At 37.7% G+C, this 17722-nt stretch overlaps 1 protein-coding gene across 2 annotated transcripts in view; it reads right to left on the bottom strand.

Annotated features, from left to right (window-relative positions):
- ELP4 (elongator acetyltransferase complex subunit 4) overlaps nucleotides 1-17722 on the bottom strand; it is a 124138-nt gene that overhangs the window by 92000 nt on the left and 14416 nt on the right. For both annotated transcript variants that reach the window (XM_068148586.1, XM_068148587.1), the window contains exons 4-5: nucleotides 6843-6974; nucleotides 3229-3368 (exon numbers count right to left, since the gene is read on the bottom strand). In XM_068148586.1, coding sequence (XP_068004687.1) covers nucleotides 3229-3368; nucleotides 6843-6974 — 272 coding nt within the window. The remainder of the gene's footprint in view (nucleotides 1-3228; nucleotides 3369-6842; nucleotides 6975-17722) is intronic.

The following is a 17722-nucleotide window of genomic DNA, read 5'->3' as shown; positions in this document are numbered from 1 at the left end:
GAGCTTTGTTTTGATCTTTGAGAAAGGAATGCCCCTTTCAGAATTTTATCACACTATTTGTAAAACATACAGTACAATCATCTTTGGTTTCTGAAAAAGCCTAAGTGCTTACAGAGCGATAAAATAATTGGTAACATTCATACTTAATATTGGATTTAATACACTATGACTAATGTGTATTAAAGAATCGCTGAAGACAGGGATGAAAAGGACCTCAAGAGGTCAGGTAGTCTATCTTCTTGCCTCAAGGCAAGATGAACCACATCTAAACCACCTTTGACAGGTATTTACCTAACTTGTCCTTAGAAATTTTCAGTGGTGGAGATTCTACAATACTCCCAACCTGTGTCTGCAAGGCAGCTCCTGTGCTGATCATTAGAAAAATGCTTGTAAACTACAGTTTACTGCAGCCCATTACTGTTGGTCCTACCTTCAGTGTACAACAGTTACTGCCCTCTGTATGTCATTGTTTAATGTGCTTCAAGACTCTGTTTAGATTTGTCTAAGAACTTCCAATATTCCATCATGGGTCATACAAGCCAGCTGTAGATGTGCACCCATCTTCACAACCTTCTCTAACTGATCAGCCTCCAGGATCAGCATCAGGAGCTGAACTCTCCCCGTGGCAGTTCAGCAGAGCAGCAGTGCTCAGTGGACAGAGTCTTTTGTCCTTCCCCAAAGCTGGGATAAGGGAACAGTTGGCACTGTCAGGAAGCTTCCTGATGATGCCAAACTGGGAGGAATGGCTAACATACCTGAGGGCTGTGCTGTCATTCAGCAAGACCTGGACAGAAATTGCATGATATACAAGTGTAGAGTCTTGCATCTGGGAAGGAGCAACCCCACAGACCAGTACAGTACACTCTACCTTTTGTAGGTGTACGGGAAGGAGATCTGGGGGTCCTGGTGAACAGTAGGATGACCACAAGCTAGAAATGTGCCCTTGTGGTCAAGAAGGTCAACAGCATCCTGGGGTGTATTAGAAGGGCTAGGAACACAGGTTTTCTTCCCCCTGTACTTTGCCCTGGTGAGGCCACATCTGGAATGTTATGTCCAGCTCAAGAAGGATCTCAGGGAACTACTTGAAAGAGTCTAGTGCAGAGCCACAAAGATGATGAAGGCAGTGGAACATCTCCCTTATGAGGAAAGGCTAAGGGTGCTGGGTCTCTTTAGCTTGAAGATGAGCAGACTGAGGGGTGACCTCATTCATGTTCACAAAGATGTGAAGGGCAGTGTTGGGAGGATGAAGCCAGGCTCTGCTCAGTGATGTCCAATGATAGAACAAGGGGCAATGGGTGCAAGCTGGAACAGAGGAGGTTCCATGGGAACAGAAGGAAAAACATTTTCACTGCAAGGATGACCGAGCCCTGGAACTGCCCATAGAGGTTGTGGAGTCTCCTTCTCTGGAGACACTCAAAACTCATCTCTGTGACCTACTCTAGATGACCCTGCCCTGACAGAGGGGTTGGACTAGATGATCTGTCAAGGTGCCTTCCAACCCCTAATGTTCTGTGATTCTATGACTGTTTCATTTCCTCAGTGAGGTTTCTTGAAGAAGACCCACATTGGGGGTGCAGGGAGAGGAGAGGAAAAGGAGATAATGTTTCCAAAATCCATCTTTATTTGCTCATGTTTCTCACCTCATCACACTGAACTACCAATTTGCAAAGAAATAGAACTTAATCTACTATTTCTGTAAGATTAAAACTGAAAATAATTCCATGGTAAGAATGATGAACTTTTATTAGGGTAGCATAAAAGGAAAATATCAGTTAGGCAAGGCTATAAAGTCAAATGCATAAAAGTTAAAGTCCATTTCCTATCCTATAATATGAGTTAATTTGATTTTAATGTAAAATGTACAAATACTTGACAGCCATATAGCTATTGACTTAAACCCAGAGTCATGAGACATCAGAGTTAGAGAAAAGACAAAAAGGGAGTTAAATTGCTCACTAACAATGTAAGCATTTGCAACCTGACTCTTGGGTCTGTGCTCTATGGCCTTGCTACTAAAAAATATTAATAATTTCACATAATATCTAAGTCATGTTGGTTCAAATATTTACTAGAGAAAGAATAAAATGGAAGTGCTCTGCTTCCTCATGAAGGTGTTTTGGTTGGTTGGTTTGTTTGCTTTTAACAACATCACAAGAATTTACTTTACAAACCAGTGGCATTTGACCACACAACACAGAAACAAATTACAGAGAGACTTGGCTTTTGTTTTTCTACAGGTCTCTGAAAGGTGATTCATACTGCACTTGTTTCAGAAATCTGAGGGTTTTGTATCTGAGTGTTCTGTGGTGAATATCAATCACATATAAAATACACTGTTCTGCTTCTTCCAGGAGCTGTCCCTCCACACTGGGCTCTATAAAACTAGGTATTATGTAAATTAAGTGACTGTGCTGAGCAAGATGACTTTTAGCCCCTGCGTGGTGTTTGACTTGACTTGAAATGTCTGCAAGAAGGATACCACAGACATGTGTGCTACAGCTTACTGTGAGTCTTTGCTACTGTCACTCATTGTCTCTTGGTCTTCCTTAATTCATTACAAATTGACATAAACTACAATAAGTTTTTCATTCAGAGAAGAGTTTATGATTTTCTCTGGAATTAGGGATGTGGTGTAAGACATAATTACTGATCGTAATTCTATTCACAGTATTTTGTATTTTCCTTAGGTGAAGCTACAGGATGTAAAAAGTAAAAGTCACATAATAACCTAAGCTGATATAGCATTCTAAGCTATGTAGGTCAAGGATGCCCTGTCTTCTTAGCCCTAAAAACTGCATGGATATCTTCCTAAGACTGATAGCCACCTGACACATACATCTCTGAAAGCTGATGGGGCACGGTGCTTAGGGAGTAGTTCACAGACAGATAGTACCAGTTTTCCCCAGTCCCCACACTCAGCTGTCAGCAGGGCTGGACTGAACATGCAGCTGTGTCCTAGGCTGTCCTAGTAATGTCTGCATTAATTGTGCCTGCCAGTTTGCTTCCTCCCATAGCTGAGGAGTCAGTACACTGAGCTGTCTCTGTGCCACAGCAGCTTTGCTGCCAGTCATGGTATGTAGCACTGACGTGAGACCCACAGCTAAACTTGTGAGCCATGTGTGGCTAACGAGATTTTTCACATCAAGGGTAAATGCAAAAATATCCTTTACCACTAATACCCAGGCAAAACTGGAACATACAACACAAGTATGTGGTACCACAACTTACCATATTTTCTTCTTAGGTTGTAAGCGTAATTCCTCAGGAAGGTAAAAACTCTGCCATTTTGCGGACTGCAACAGTTCTGGAAGCATTTTTTTAGAAACATCATAATAATGGCCAAACTTTGTAGCTGTGGTTGGGCTGGCCTGTGGAAAAAACAACACTGACTGCAACAACCTATTAATTAAATAATTAAACAGCAACGCACTTGAAAGAAACCACCGTTTCCTTTCAATACAGCATCAGTATAAGCTTCAAGTAGAACAACATTGTAATATTTACAACTAAGTCCCTTCTATAGAATGTTCTAAGTTGTTACAGAATTTACTGAGAAACTTCTGAATTTTTTCAAAAGTAATTATTTTAAGTAACTCTCTTCTCTAAGTCAGTGTTCTATGCATAAGTACCTAATTGTTAAAGATGGCAGCAGAAAAAAAACCCACCAATCTATCAAAACCTAAATATTCTTAATGCAAAAATGTAACTTTATTTAAAACAAGGATTCTGAAAGCAATTTAAACAGGGGCTGTTCTTTGGCCTATAATCTATTCTTTATCCGGATTACAGATGAGAATGTTTTTACTGCAATCTCTGGCAGAGCTCATCTTTTTATTGTGTACTTCCAAGCCCCCTTAATGTTTTAGAAAGGCCTTGACTAACTGAACTTTGATCTGATGTCTTCATTGAGAAAAGCTCCAGGTTGCCCATTTCAGATGCAAATCCTTACTGAGGCCCAATAGAGTTTAGTAAAGACAGCAAAAAAGAAGAAACAAGAAGTTTCCAGGATCCTCTTTGAGAATCCTGAGGCACATTGGTGTCCTTAATCCACCCTGCTGCATGGATTAAGGTAGGTGATAACCTCTCTTGATTCAAAAGAATACGCACAGTGCCTACAAACTGGGTGGAGACTAGGATTTGGCTATAATAAAACACCATGCAATAAAAGCTCGGTCTATGTCAGAAGCCTGTGAATAGGCCTCAATGTCCTGCATTCCCAGGCTTAGCAGGGAAGCTTGCAAAAAGCCTACCTGAATCAAGTAAGCATGAATAATCTGCCTTAGCAGAATGACCATGGAGAGTGCGAAGCAGGGACTTTCCTCTTAAGTCTGATAAATTTATTAGTGGATTGGAGGCTCAAGCCTGTTCTTTCCTGGACTCCTGTTTTGCACAAGGAGAAATACACTAAACTGTCAGTGAGCAGAGCGTGCTTTCTTATGCTACCGTCTGCTCTTAATGTTTCTAATTGCAATACTAATGTGCTAGAAATCTCAGATTTAGGATGAATCAAGGCAGAAAATTGATTTCATGCTGTGACAGTTTATATATTGCCCCAAGAACACAAGCACTTCATTCAAGGGAAAAAAAAAAAGAGAAAAAAAAAAAAAGAAGAAGGAAAAACACCCAGAAAAACACACCCCCACGCTGCGTTGCAGTGCAAAACAGGCTAGCCATATACTCCAAAGTTTAGATGAAATTAACCTCTGATACAGATGACAGTAACAAACTGTCAAGGGCACATCAAGCACCATGCAACCTGTTATTCTGGCAGAATTCACATAAATCTTCTGCCTTTTTCTGATGTACAAGGTATATGCAATATATACCAAGGTATATATATGCATTATATCTTGTACACCAAAAGACCTGTATACAGAGAAAGTGGGATAGCTATGAAGAGCAGCTAAGAATGAAATGAGTTACCTACCTCTACCTACCTACTGTGTGAGGTTTAAAATGGGAAAGGAATATAATAAAACTGTCTCTCATTGCTTAGAAAGAGAAACTAAATTAAGCAGCAAATATGCCACAAAGACAGCTTTTACTCAGCACTCTTTCTTCATGAAATTTCAGATATGAGATGGAAAAAGCTTTCTGCTAACATGATTAGAATTTTACTTAGAAGCAAAGTTATTTTCTCTCTTCAACACTTGGAACTATTTGACAGTAGTTTTTAAAAATGTAGCCATTTATTGAGTCAATCAATTGGGCAGGTACACCATGAAATTTTACCAAACATGACTTTTCTTTTCCACCAAAAGAAAACATAAAGAAAAATTACTATCAAAGGTGTTGCACAAATGGTAGTGCAAGGTGCTGCAAGGTAATACCAGATGTTCCCTCAGTGTATTCATCACTCAACTCAATTTAGCACAGCAGCAAAATTTTATGAAAGTTGCATTAGAGCAATATAATATTCAACACTATTTTTCAGTGACATCAAAGTATCCTGAGGAATTTTAGGTATGGATAGCTTAAGAATTAAGAGTTTTAGCTGCAATTTTTAAGGTAAAAAAAATAAAAGTAACACATTCATAAAAAAAATAATGGACCTCAACTATTCAGAATGATCAGCACCCAGTTTAGAAAGCAGCAATAGTAACAAAGGAAACATTCCACCAAAGGCTGATCCTTTTACTTCACTTTGCACAATCCAATTTCAATAATGGAGACAAGTACATAATGCGTGGTAGAGAAATATTATATTAGTGAAATAAATGACTACTTCTGTGAAGTTGTGGAGGATGACAGCACACCTAACTAGATTATTTGCATGTTTTCCTATTTTGTTAGGACATCAGAACACCCTTTGTCAGCCACATGCAATTGTGTCCTTATAAACATATAAGGAATTCTGCTAGATTTTAAAGGAGACAAATTATTTTGGGAATGGTTCAGAGTGGCACAAGCAGCTCCACAATAATAAAATTGATGAGATTATATGATCACCCTGAAGGCTGTTTGATTTGGCATGTCAGCATATATAAGTCTTTTCTGACACAACTATACAGCCATGTCTGTGCAATTTCACAGAAAACCAAACATGCCAAGCCTTGTAAGATCATTTTGTCACATTCCAATTATGCTTTTTAGAATGTGACTGAACTTACCAGGCAGTTATGACTATATCTAAATCAGAAGTTATAAATGTAGGTTAAAATGTATAGACTAAGTAAATTTTTGTTGCTGTTCTGGATAGCCAAAAATGCTGTAATTTTATTAAAGCCTGATTGTGCCACTGGAAAGTCACCATCCACAGGAGATATATTATTCACAAAACACCAACAACTGTGAACTCTGAAAGACTGACCACTGTGCTTGTTTCTTATATTCTCCCACACAGTGATTAGTTTCCAGTGACAGTGAAGCTGATACAACCTCAAGTGTTTACTTTAGTTGTTATGCACGTGGATAAGCAGGTCAACAGCTCGCTACACACAGTCCTTTCACTACAGAGATCTAGTACATACTGCTGATTAAACCAACTTAAGTAATTGGTGTACAACTAAATTTGGTGTACAACTACGTTTGTAACAGTCCAAATTATTCAAGCTTGCATAAAAAGATGTCTCAATAAGACTAATGGAGAAATCCCACAGAACTTTAATGCTTTTTTGGCTTTAAATTATTATTGTCTGTATTAAGTGTTATAGTTTCTGCAAACTCTCAGATTTCCTATCTCCAGCAATCAAAAAATACAATGATGTATGATAATTTACCCTCAGGAGGCAATCTCGTAACACTGTCCATTAGAAGGTCTGTTGTCTAGTTTCTACTGAACCTCATTTGCTCTACATATTCACTTTCACTGCAAGAGGTTAAAAGTGTGAAGTCCTGATTACCTCCATTTTTGGTAAATTTTGGTACCGCCAGGCTATTTTCATAGAATCCTGAAAATCTTCAGATTTAACAGCTGTTGTTTCTTCTCCCATTTCACTTCTGTGGGTATCATCAAGCAAAGGGGCTGGAAGTTCCTATAGGAAGAGAGTGAAACGATGTCAGCCATCTACAGTAGAAACAGCAATTCCACTTTTCATCCCTCCCCGCCAAATGGAGCTAATACAGTTATCTTAATAAAATGGACAGATGCAAAACAAAACTTGACTAATATAACTGTACTGAAAGACTGGCCACTCTTAATACTAAGTGTGAAAAACCCCAAGTAATTATTATGGAAAAAAATAATTATACAAATGTAAGCAGATGTAGAATGGAAATATCACATTGTATACTCTACACATCTTGAGCAGCATCCATACTCCTTTTCATTTTGCTTTAAAGTTTGACCTCCTAAACTATTCTATTTCTGAGAATAGGTAAGCTCCCTGCATAAGCCTATTTTATAAGAAGATCACTTTTCTCTGTTAGCATCTGCAACTCTTTCAAAAGCATTCAACAACAGCCTATAGACACAGCCTGAAAATAACACGAGCAACAGGAGTGTTTTAATTTTCTCTTCTGCTAACCATTAGGCAAGAGCTCTAGTAATGATGGAACATAGAAAAGGGAGTAAAAGGAAGGGGCAGATATTTAATCCTGGAATTTATATGACTTTCTAATGCAAAAATTTCTGGCTAAGAAATCCACAAGGCAGTACATATTGCATTGGATTTAATTATTCTATGTGTGAGGACAGAACTGCACCTTTGACCTGGATCCAGATTAGGAAAAATGTTTTATTACAAACTTTCTCCTTTCTTTTGTTGCATGGCTAAAGAAGTAAACAGGACTGCATGGATATCAAGCACATCATTCAGAATTTATACACTGGGCTTTTACACCTATTAGAGGAATGAAGTGCAACCAAGTTTTCTGACCCAACTTTATTCTGTGTAAGCTGAAGGACACAAAAACATTTTATCTGCTTCAAATAGACCAAGATTTGTTTGAAAAACTAAGTTTCCATTAAGCAAAGACTCTTGAGAGAACTGAGATGTGGTCTCAAGAGTTAAAAATACATAGAGCTAGCCAGTATCTCTTCTACAAAGTTTTAGGTGTGAAGACATAAACCCCTCAAATCCAAAAACTTGAGGATAACTTCAATCCAAGTATGGGCTATGCACAAAACACTAGGGTCAGCACTGCCTACGTACAAACATCTAAGACACTCACAGCTTTATGTAAATGGATGTGGTACAAGCAGACACACAGACAAAAAAAAAGACAAAAAAAGTTTAAAGAAATCCACTTTGGCATTTGCATCATGGTAAAACAGTATTAAAGAATACAGGAGATAAAGCCTACAGATAGTTCAATACCAGCTCTTACCAACAGGGTGTTAATTTTGTTTCTTTATGGAAAATTAACATAATATTTGCAATTACTGAGAAAGCTGATAACAAATGTTTCTATTTCCAGCATGCTTGTTTTGGTCTTTGAGTGATTCATCAGCATACCCTCTAACAGAAAAGGTGATAGAAGCTCTGAAAACTTTAAAGCAGTTACTTCAACAAAGTTGCAGAAATAGAACAACTGTATCTAAGCAGAAGATGCAAGCCACACCTTTGAGCAAATGAAATGATTTACTTTCTGTTTGCAAATGAACTGAAAGAGATCAGTAAAGGCTCTTCATGGGAGTGGTTATGTACAGAGTTAATTTTTCAGCTGTCTTACGGCTTGTTTAAATGCACACTTGTGTGTGATAAACTCATATTATCATGGTTGTAAAAATTAAGCTTTATAGGTAGGAAAGCTGCAGAAAGCATTTACAGGTTTAATAAAAGTCACACATTTGTAACAGGTGTTTCAGTAAATGACGAAATTGACTTTTGTCAATGTTTTCTTGTATGTACCCAGAAAGAAAGCAGACACACAGAAGGAAACGAAAACAGAACACTGCACTGAAATGTTCTGGGAAAGGAAAAAATACAAACACAGGCTGACAAGCACACTGATGTATTTCACATATATGCAGATACAAATTGTTTGTGTTTACTTCTAAGAGCACTTCTATAAAGGATCTCTCTAAAAAGAAGAAAGATGTCATTTTGAACTTTATTTTCTTATTCAGATATCCACAATAAAGAGTCAATTAATCATTAATCTTATTTTCCAGTTAGGTGTTATTTTGGAAACAAATTGCTAAAGAGTTGAACTATTATGCAGATTTAATGTCCTAATTCATTCACGGATAGATTTAAGGTGGATAAGGTAAAATGGTCTGGCTTTGTCAGTGAAGAGCTGTTCATATGGAATCACCTCAAAATAGTGCTCAATTATACTAAAAAAAATGCAACAAATTAAATCAGCCTTCATTGAAAAAGTGAGTTCTGCAAAGGAACAATTCCATAAGCTATCTACGTATCTCTTCCTTTAATTCACCAAGATCAGTTGGCTCCCCAGTATTATCTGCAACTTTTTATAGTGGTAGCTGCTAGTGGTAGCTAACCTCTGTTTTTCTGAAAAACAAGGGCCAGCCACAGTATGGAAGAGATTCTGAAATCCTGCCTAAACAGTTCATCAAACTCCCTGAGCTTGCCTGTTTCAGATCCTACCACTGATATAACAAGCTGTCACTGGCCAGCTATCACATCACCCACAAAGCTGAAATCCAGGAAATGCCTTACTTTACTATTCACAGTAAGTAAGGAGAAAAAGAGCACCAGTGTTTTCTTTAATTAATATTTTTCTCCTCTAGATTCACAGCAAATGCCTGTTGTAGTACTGGTTCGTTTGTACTTTAGCAAAGACAAATTTGAGTTGGGGCACTTACCTATATACATGAAATTTCATTTAATCACACATACTGTATGTTTTACACAGAGACTGTATTCTACTCTAAAATAGAACAGAGGTTAAGGTGTGAGAGGGTCTTCAAGTATTACTGATAAAGTAAAATCTACTTCAATACCTTCACTTAACACTGAAAAAGTTACGTGCCTAGCAGGAACAAAACTTTCTTACTTGGCACTACAGAAAAAGGAGATATCACAAATCTTAGCTGTTGACACCTGAGAAGCTCAGTCCACAAAAATCAGAGACAGACACACTATCAGTGCAAGACAATTAGGCACTGTGGTATGCCTTAACTGCTGCTAGGAATGAAACAGATTAAGAGGTCAAGGAAAAATGGTTTCACCTGAAGCTGATAAGAGTTTTTTTTTTGGCAGTCAGAGTTTAAAACCTATCTAAATATCCATCCAAAAACAGCCTTTTTTGATAATAGTTTACTTTTGGCTTCTGACACAATAAAGAGATTTTATTCTGACATAATAAAACCTACTAGTATTATAAAATGATTGTTTAAACATGATAAAGTTCACACAAAGCAACATTAGGAAACCCATGACTTAGTATGTACCACAGTAGTCAAGCATATGCATCAGCTCCTGGTTTATGCTATCTTGTCCCTTGCTGCCCCAGAGAAAGAACCAGAAGTACCTGAAGAACTCTCTCATACCTCTCAGCTGCTTTTCCAAAGTGAATTTACCTAATCACTACCATGCTTAGCTGAAGATTATGTTTCTTAGATATACCATGCTCTTACAAGAAATATGGTCACTTGATGCACCGAGACTTCTGGCACTATTAGGTCTCATGACCATATAATTTTCCATCCCAACAGACATTTTGCTCCAAAGCAAACAGGTCCTGAATGACATTCTTGCAGGTGGTGGTTGTGAATTTCATGGCCTTTTAGCAGGCTTCATACATAATTCAACTGCAATCTGGAAAAGGTAGTCTGCCTTTGGAGCTGACTGGAATTCTTAGGACCAATTGCTTGAGCTCCACTTGGTATTTTAGTGTGGTTAAATACATTCCAAGATGTCCTTAAACACAAACCAGAATTCTGACTCTATTAATGATCTGAATATATCTGCAACCTGAACACATTTTAGATAAAGATTAATGAAGTAATGAAGGTTGTTTGCCTCCAGATTAGCCTCCTAACTTTATCACTATTGTTCCAGCTTCTGTTTGTCCTCATTTCCCTCCCATTTACACTGAAGTGTATGAAAGAGCAGCAGGACATGCTGTTGCTTAATTTGAAAGTGTCTGCATTAACTAGAAGCCAACATGCATGCTGTCACTAGCCTGCTAATAGATGGAATGGAATACATAGGTCACTGCTAATGCTGCTCTTCCTTTAGGATGTACTGATTCATGGATTCCATCCCATATTTTTAAAACTACATCTTGGTATGAGCACATTTGGAAAGGGAGAGAGCTTAAAGTTTGTTAGTAGGGTTGGAATTGGGGAGAATCAGAGACCCAGAACACAGTTACATAAACCTGCATTATAATGCAATACTGGGAATACTGAAAAGAAACCTGATCCAAAACATTGATCCAAACATTTCTTTTTGTCTTCATATTATCTTTTTATCTTCATGGTAACTAGACCTGGATTCAAGAGCTTTCCCCTTTCTGACACTGCAAAGTAAATGCTATTCCTTGTTTCAACAAAACAGCTCTTTCCAAATCTGACCATGCATGAGTGATAGAGAGCACCTAAGTGAGAAGTCTCCAGTTGTCATAACACAGGTATACTCTCAAAATAAAGGCTGGCTGGTTGGACACATAAACTTCACAACTCTTCAGTGTCATGAAAGGTTGCATTACTTTCCAAGAACTACAAAACATTCATCAGTTTTCAGATGGGTCTTAAAAAACAGAAAGAAAACAAACAAACACACACTTGTGGAAAGGGTGAAGCCAAACTATCCACAGAACAGGGGCTTCTGGCACAGCTATACAAAAACTAACTGAAAACTATATAGCAGAACATGCATGGAGAGCAGTGGAGGGCATGGCTTCTATGAGCAACATCAAGTGATGACTAAGCCTGGGCTTTTCCTCAAAATATCTGTGTGAGAAAGACTCAAGAGCAGGCTTTTAGCACAACTTGCTTTCTCTCAGATTCATTACAAATTGAGAAACAAAGAGATTAGTTTCCATCAGTCTTATGAAATCACTATTTCTGTTTGAGAACTACTTCTCTATCATATATAAAAAGTACTTCAATTCTGCTGCATTTATCAGAACTTAGAAAAGGATTTGGGATTGTAAACCTGTTGTGGATTAAATAAATGTACAGTCATAGAATCAAAATCAGAATTTCAGAAGGAGATTATTAAAATGTTTAAAAATTACTTCCAAAATTTCACCCAGAATTTGGAAACAAAAGTGTTACATAAACAAAAGGCTAAGAAAAGGGGACTTGATTTATCAGCCCACAATATGTCTATTTAACCTATTTCTGCTTTAAGATATCTCAGCTCCCACATTTGAAAAGCTTTGGGACTGACAATTTTGTGGCATCAGTGTGTCAGCTCCTGAGAGCTGTTACATTCTCCCAGGCTAAAAAAAGACAAATCTCTCATGAGGTATAGAAAAAAAATCAAACCCAAACCATGTGGCAATGCAGTAGTTGAAATAAGATAATAGGAATAAAAAAGGATGAAAACATACAACATTTCTTGGGGTCAACTAAAATACAACTCTGTGCTATTCAGCATGAATACACAGAAAGGCAGACAAGTGCTAAAGTTACTAACTGTGGTTTGGTTGGGGCATTCAGCTGTGTCTAGAGTGAGATGTAGCAGGAAGGAAAATGAAAGAAGCTTGCTGCTATGTTTTAAAATACGAGTTTGGGGGAAAAGTAGTTTTCTAAAGTGCTAATAAATAATGACAATACAATTAAAGTAACTTTGTTTTCAACAAACCAATCTTCCAAAGGCTTTATTGCAAACACAAAATAATTTAATTATTATACCTTTCATCTTAGTAATAAAAGGGTGTACAACCCTATCTGCTAGCAATCCAGGTCTTTCTGTGTTTGCTGCCACATTACTTTGCCTGCCTTGTTTTGGCAGATGCACGAAGCAAAATCAGATTCTAACAGTTTGACCTCTCTCACTTCTTATGTTCTCTAGGGGATAATAAAATCCGAGATACAATCCCACAGCAGTTAATGAAGCTTAACCTCACACCCTCTTAATTACCAATGCATTACACCAACTATAGGCATCATACTCCTCTCTAAGCTATTTTACAATGCTAAAGAAGTACTACTGTGCTATTATTTAGCAACATAATCCAAGCTGTATGTGAAATCCCTCTTATAGAAAATCCTTTGATCCTTATGGGTTTCAATAACTGTATAATTAATAGTACTTAAGAATTTACATTATCTATTGATGTATCTATGTATGCTGTTCACATGGTTTCATGCAACTATTTTGCAATATCATCAGCTATGATTGAAGAAATGTGAAATCAAGAAATATTAAAAGGGCAATTCACTGTTGATCTCTAAGTGCAATGATATTTAAATACTTTAAACTCACATGACTTGACGCTCTTAGAGGTCTCTTCCAACCCACACAATTCTATGATTCTATGATTTTATGTCTCTTTTTCATTTATGTTAATTTTTAGTATTTAAAGGACACTAGATGGTAAGTCAGGAAGTGTAAATATTTTATTTTCAATAATGCATTATATAAATGTCAGTTTAAAGGGCCCTATTCCCAAAAGGGGGGAGGATTCTATTTTGATTGTAAACACTTGTGGAGACAAGGTCTATTGTTAAAGAACACCAATGACTGGATACAGAATTTCTACAACAATTTATTTATTTCCATCTCCAGGTAAAGCCATTCTATGAAAATCTTAATTTGACATTTCAAAGGATCAAATGGATGTCAAGTGGTAGGAATTGTAAGAAAAGGGAAGCAATATTTCTCTGGTTTATTGGGGGGGGGAGTTAATTGAAAGTACTCTAAGTGGTATTTTTTTTTTAATCCATGAAAATACATTCTCTGCTTTACACAGTCAGAACTAAATCCAACAGTCAAGTTATAGAACTCTTTGCTACAATTTTCTTGCACTGTGGCACCATTTCAGAGCACTGAAACCCAGAAATGCACACCAGAGATTAGTTTACATTCTTTAAATTTCATCTTCTTCTGGATCAGTCCATGAATGCTTAAGTATGTAAAAGATTAAAAAAAAGTACTTAAAAAAGTAATGTGAAGAAACTAAATGTAAATGAAAGTGAATTTGTCCAAAATTCTGGAAATGCTGCTGCAGTGTATTGTGCATAAGTTGAAACAGATTTAATAACAGCATTACTCATGAAGGGCTTTAAGGATGAGCACTGTAAGCAATAGTTCATTAACTGAGAAAATACATTCTACAAAGTTACCAACTATATTTCTAACATAGTTATTTGTGAACACTGAAGCCTAAACATTTGGGTTTTTTTTAAGCTATTATATTCATGATACATTTAGCAGGCTAAGTAAGATGTGTGTTTAAAAACAGACAATTTTGTAACTAAGATCACAAAGCATCCTAATAAACAGCCAAGGATTTATAGATAGGAAACCTAAAATTTGAGCCAAATGTTTATTTCCTCTGGTTCTAGAAAACCTTTTTATTAGATTAGTCTGAACTTTTGACAAAGACTAAGCTTTACACTTTAGAGAGTTCCCAGCATGGGTACTGCTTAAAAGCATTTCATTCTTTTTAAAGAGAAGCAATTATTTTTTTTTCCAGCATCCTCTTTCACACCAATGCAACTTCTCTGTCCAGTTTCTAACCGAGTTTTGCAGTGTAGGATATATTACAATACAATTAAAATATTGGCATTTTAATACAGAGAAATGTAAAACAGATATTCAATCTACCCAACATGCAAGCAAGAAAAGTAAACAGACAAGCAAAAGCTATACAACAAAGAAATCAGACTTTTCTTTTTTTTTTTTTAAAGGAACTTTCAAACTCTGAGCCAGCTGCCAGGGTTAGGTTCAACCCTAGTCTTTGTGTCACGAGGGTATCTTTACTTTGGAAAGAGAGATAATGGGTGGTAGGAAGGTTCACTGGTGCTGTAACTGTAATTGGATTGCTGTGATCGTAACATTTAATAGCACATAGCAGCTGAATCATTACAACAAGGAATAAAAGGACAATAGGGATGTAGCCCTACTTCCACATATATTTTTACCTTTGAAGTTGTTATGCTTTTAATTTCTTTAGGTATCATCGAAAAATGTCAGATAAAAGGAAAAAAAAACACCTCTTGCATTCATACACAGCTTCTTTCACAGCACCAGATGGCCAAGACACAAGCAGTTAGCATAGGGCTCTGTGAAAATGGAAGCTTGGAATGCCCTGGTCACCAGCCTGATCATCTCTCCCAGGTTTGCATTCTTCCTTTTGACAAAACCATGTTTTAGAGTCATATCTGTGAGGGGAAATTGTAAGCATCATGGCTGAATCTGCTTTGCTGGACTAAAGAAGTCCACACAGACAGCTGTGCTTTCAAGAGGTTGTTTGCATACACAGCAATATAGCACTGGGGCTCAGGAGGTTGGCTATTGTTGTTTCTTACAAATAACCCTCAAAGTAACAAAAGTACATTTTGGTAGATTGATTCTGCATTCATCTTTTCAGTGGGAAAGACTAAGTGTGCGCTTTCTGCTCTTTAGGTCCACTCAGTAAAACCAGCTTGCTAGAGGTGGCATTTTTTTGTCTTTCCCAAAGGATGCACTTAAGCAAAATGCCACATTCAAAATATGCTCTTTTGTCTTAGAGATCTTCTTAGCTTGGTAGGAATTCTATAAAAACTGGTTCCTGAAGTTTTTCTTGATTTTGTCCCTATTGCTTTTTAAGTAAAGCATTATATTTACCTGTGCCTCCCAGCTTTCCCACCAAGTGCTGCTGCATTTTTCCCTTTCTCTACATCACTAGTGTGGTTTCTCCTGGCTTAATGTCAGGATACATTCCACAAACACAGAGAAGTTGTAGAGCTGATACATGGGCACACTAAGGGCTTTACTACTCAAGAGAATCTACTGTTTGCTCCAGAGAGCAAACCGTTCGCACATTGCTCATTTTCAGGCTTGGAAGTACACTGTGAGTAGATGTGCGAGGCATCCATCATTGGAACGGGCTGCTCAGGGAGGTGGTGGAGTCACTGTCCCTGGAAGTGTTCAAGAGGGGATTGGACGTGGCACTTGGTGCCATGGTCTAGTCATGAGGTCTGTGGTGACAGATTGGACTTGATGATCTTTGAGGTCTCTTCCAACCTTGGGGATACTGTGATACTGTGAAATACTGCTTCATGCCTTAGTACAGAAAGCCTGGAAGGACTTGACTGGGGGTAGAATTTTGGGGAATGCATTTCCTTCTATGATGCCTACCCTTTATTGTAAGGGTAGGAAAAGCATCCCTATCAGGGAGGTCATTCTGCCCCTGTAGTCAGCACTGCTTAGGCCACAGCTTGAGTACTGTGTCCAGTTCTGGGCCCCTCAGTTTAGGAAAGATGTTGACTTGCTGGAACTTGTCCAGAGAAGGGCAACAAAGCTGGTGAGGGGTTTGGAACACAAGCCCTATGAGGAGAGGCTGAGGGAGCTGGGGCTGCTTAGCCTGGAGAAGAGGAGGCTCAGAGGAGACCTTATTGCTGTCTACAACTACCTGAAGGGAGGTTGTAGCCAGGTGGGGATTGGTCTTTTCTCCCAGGCAGCCAGCACCAGAACAAGAGGACACAGTCTCAAGCTGTGCCAGGGGAGGTTTAAGCTGGATGTTAGGAAGAAATTCTTCATAGAAAGAGTGATTTGCCATTGGAATGTGCTGCCTGGGGAGGTGGAGAAGTCACCATCACTGGAGGTGTTTAGGAAGAGACTGGCTGGGGTGCTTGGTGCCATGGTTCAGTTGATTAGATAGTGTTGGATGATAGGTTGGACTCCATGATCTCAAAAGTCTTTCCCAACCTGGGTAATTCTACTCTATTCTATCACAAGCAGGAGGCTCAAAGATTATGTGAAAGCATGTTTTTTTTTTTTTTCTTAAAGGATGTGCTCTTCATCCTCTAAGAGAGGATAAACACAGTGCCTTGAAGGAAATTTATACAAGGAAAAAACCTACCCATTTTATTAGCTTATCTTTGTTTTTAAGCTTGAGCACGTAACAGCCTTTCACAGTTCGTGGTCTAGAAGCCTAATAAGGCATGGTACTGAAAGTACTGAAAACTGAGTGTTAAGATATGCTGTTTCCTTCAGGCATTTTATTATTGGTTTTCCATTTACCAACTCAATCAGTTTTATTTTACTATCACAGAATTATGGCACACTAGTTCCAGTATTACATACTATTCCTACTATTCATGCCCTAAGAGTAAAAAAAAGTTGCCTTTCATTGAATAATATAGATTGAACAGAAATGCTCTCAAATATTTAAAATCCTTTCTAAACCCCAGCATGTATATAGTTCTTTAGGTTTTACCAGAGGTGTATAATTTTTTAGCATTATGTCTTAATGCCAATTTCCTGAAAGAGCTTTGACTACAAAAGGCATGAATGTGTTTTCAAAGGATGATGGATAAATTGGTGGGTGGTAATATAGTATATCTTAGGCAGCTGATCAGGGCTTTTTATCCTCTGCTTGTCTTTTAGTTATACACAATTTCGAGATAATTATGGTCTATAGGAATGTCTTCTCCCCTTCCTACTACCAGCAATATTTGTCTTGGTTATAGGTTCAAGAAACTTCCAATCACATCATAAAACTGGAATAGGGCAATTATAGCAACTCAGCAGAGAAATGAATGTTTAAATAGACTGACCAGACACTTATGGACATAATGCAGTTAATGAACTACCTTCATGAAGAACACCAGTTAATTAGAATACCAAGCTACAGAATTTATTGGTTCCATATCTGAATTTCATAAAATAAAACCCAAGCATAAAATGCATAATTTAGGTTTCTATGTACC

The sequence above is a fragment of the Melanerpes formicivorus genome, unplaced genomic scaffold, assembly GCF_026170545.1.
Source record: "Melanerpes formicivorus ecotype bairdi unplaced genomic scaffold, bMelFor1.0.p_v2 SCAF_16, whole genome shotgun sequence".
NCBI classification, from domain to species: Eukaryota; Metazoa; Chordata; class Aves; order Piciformes; family Picidae; genus Melanerpes; species Melanerpes formicivorus.
This window is presented reverse-complemented; position numbering and strand designations above follow the sequence as displayed.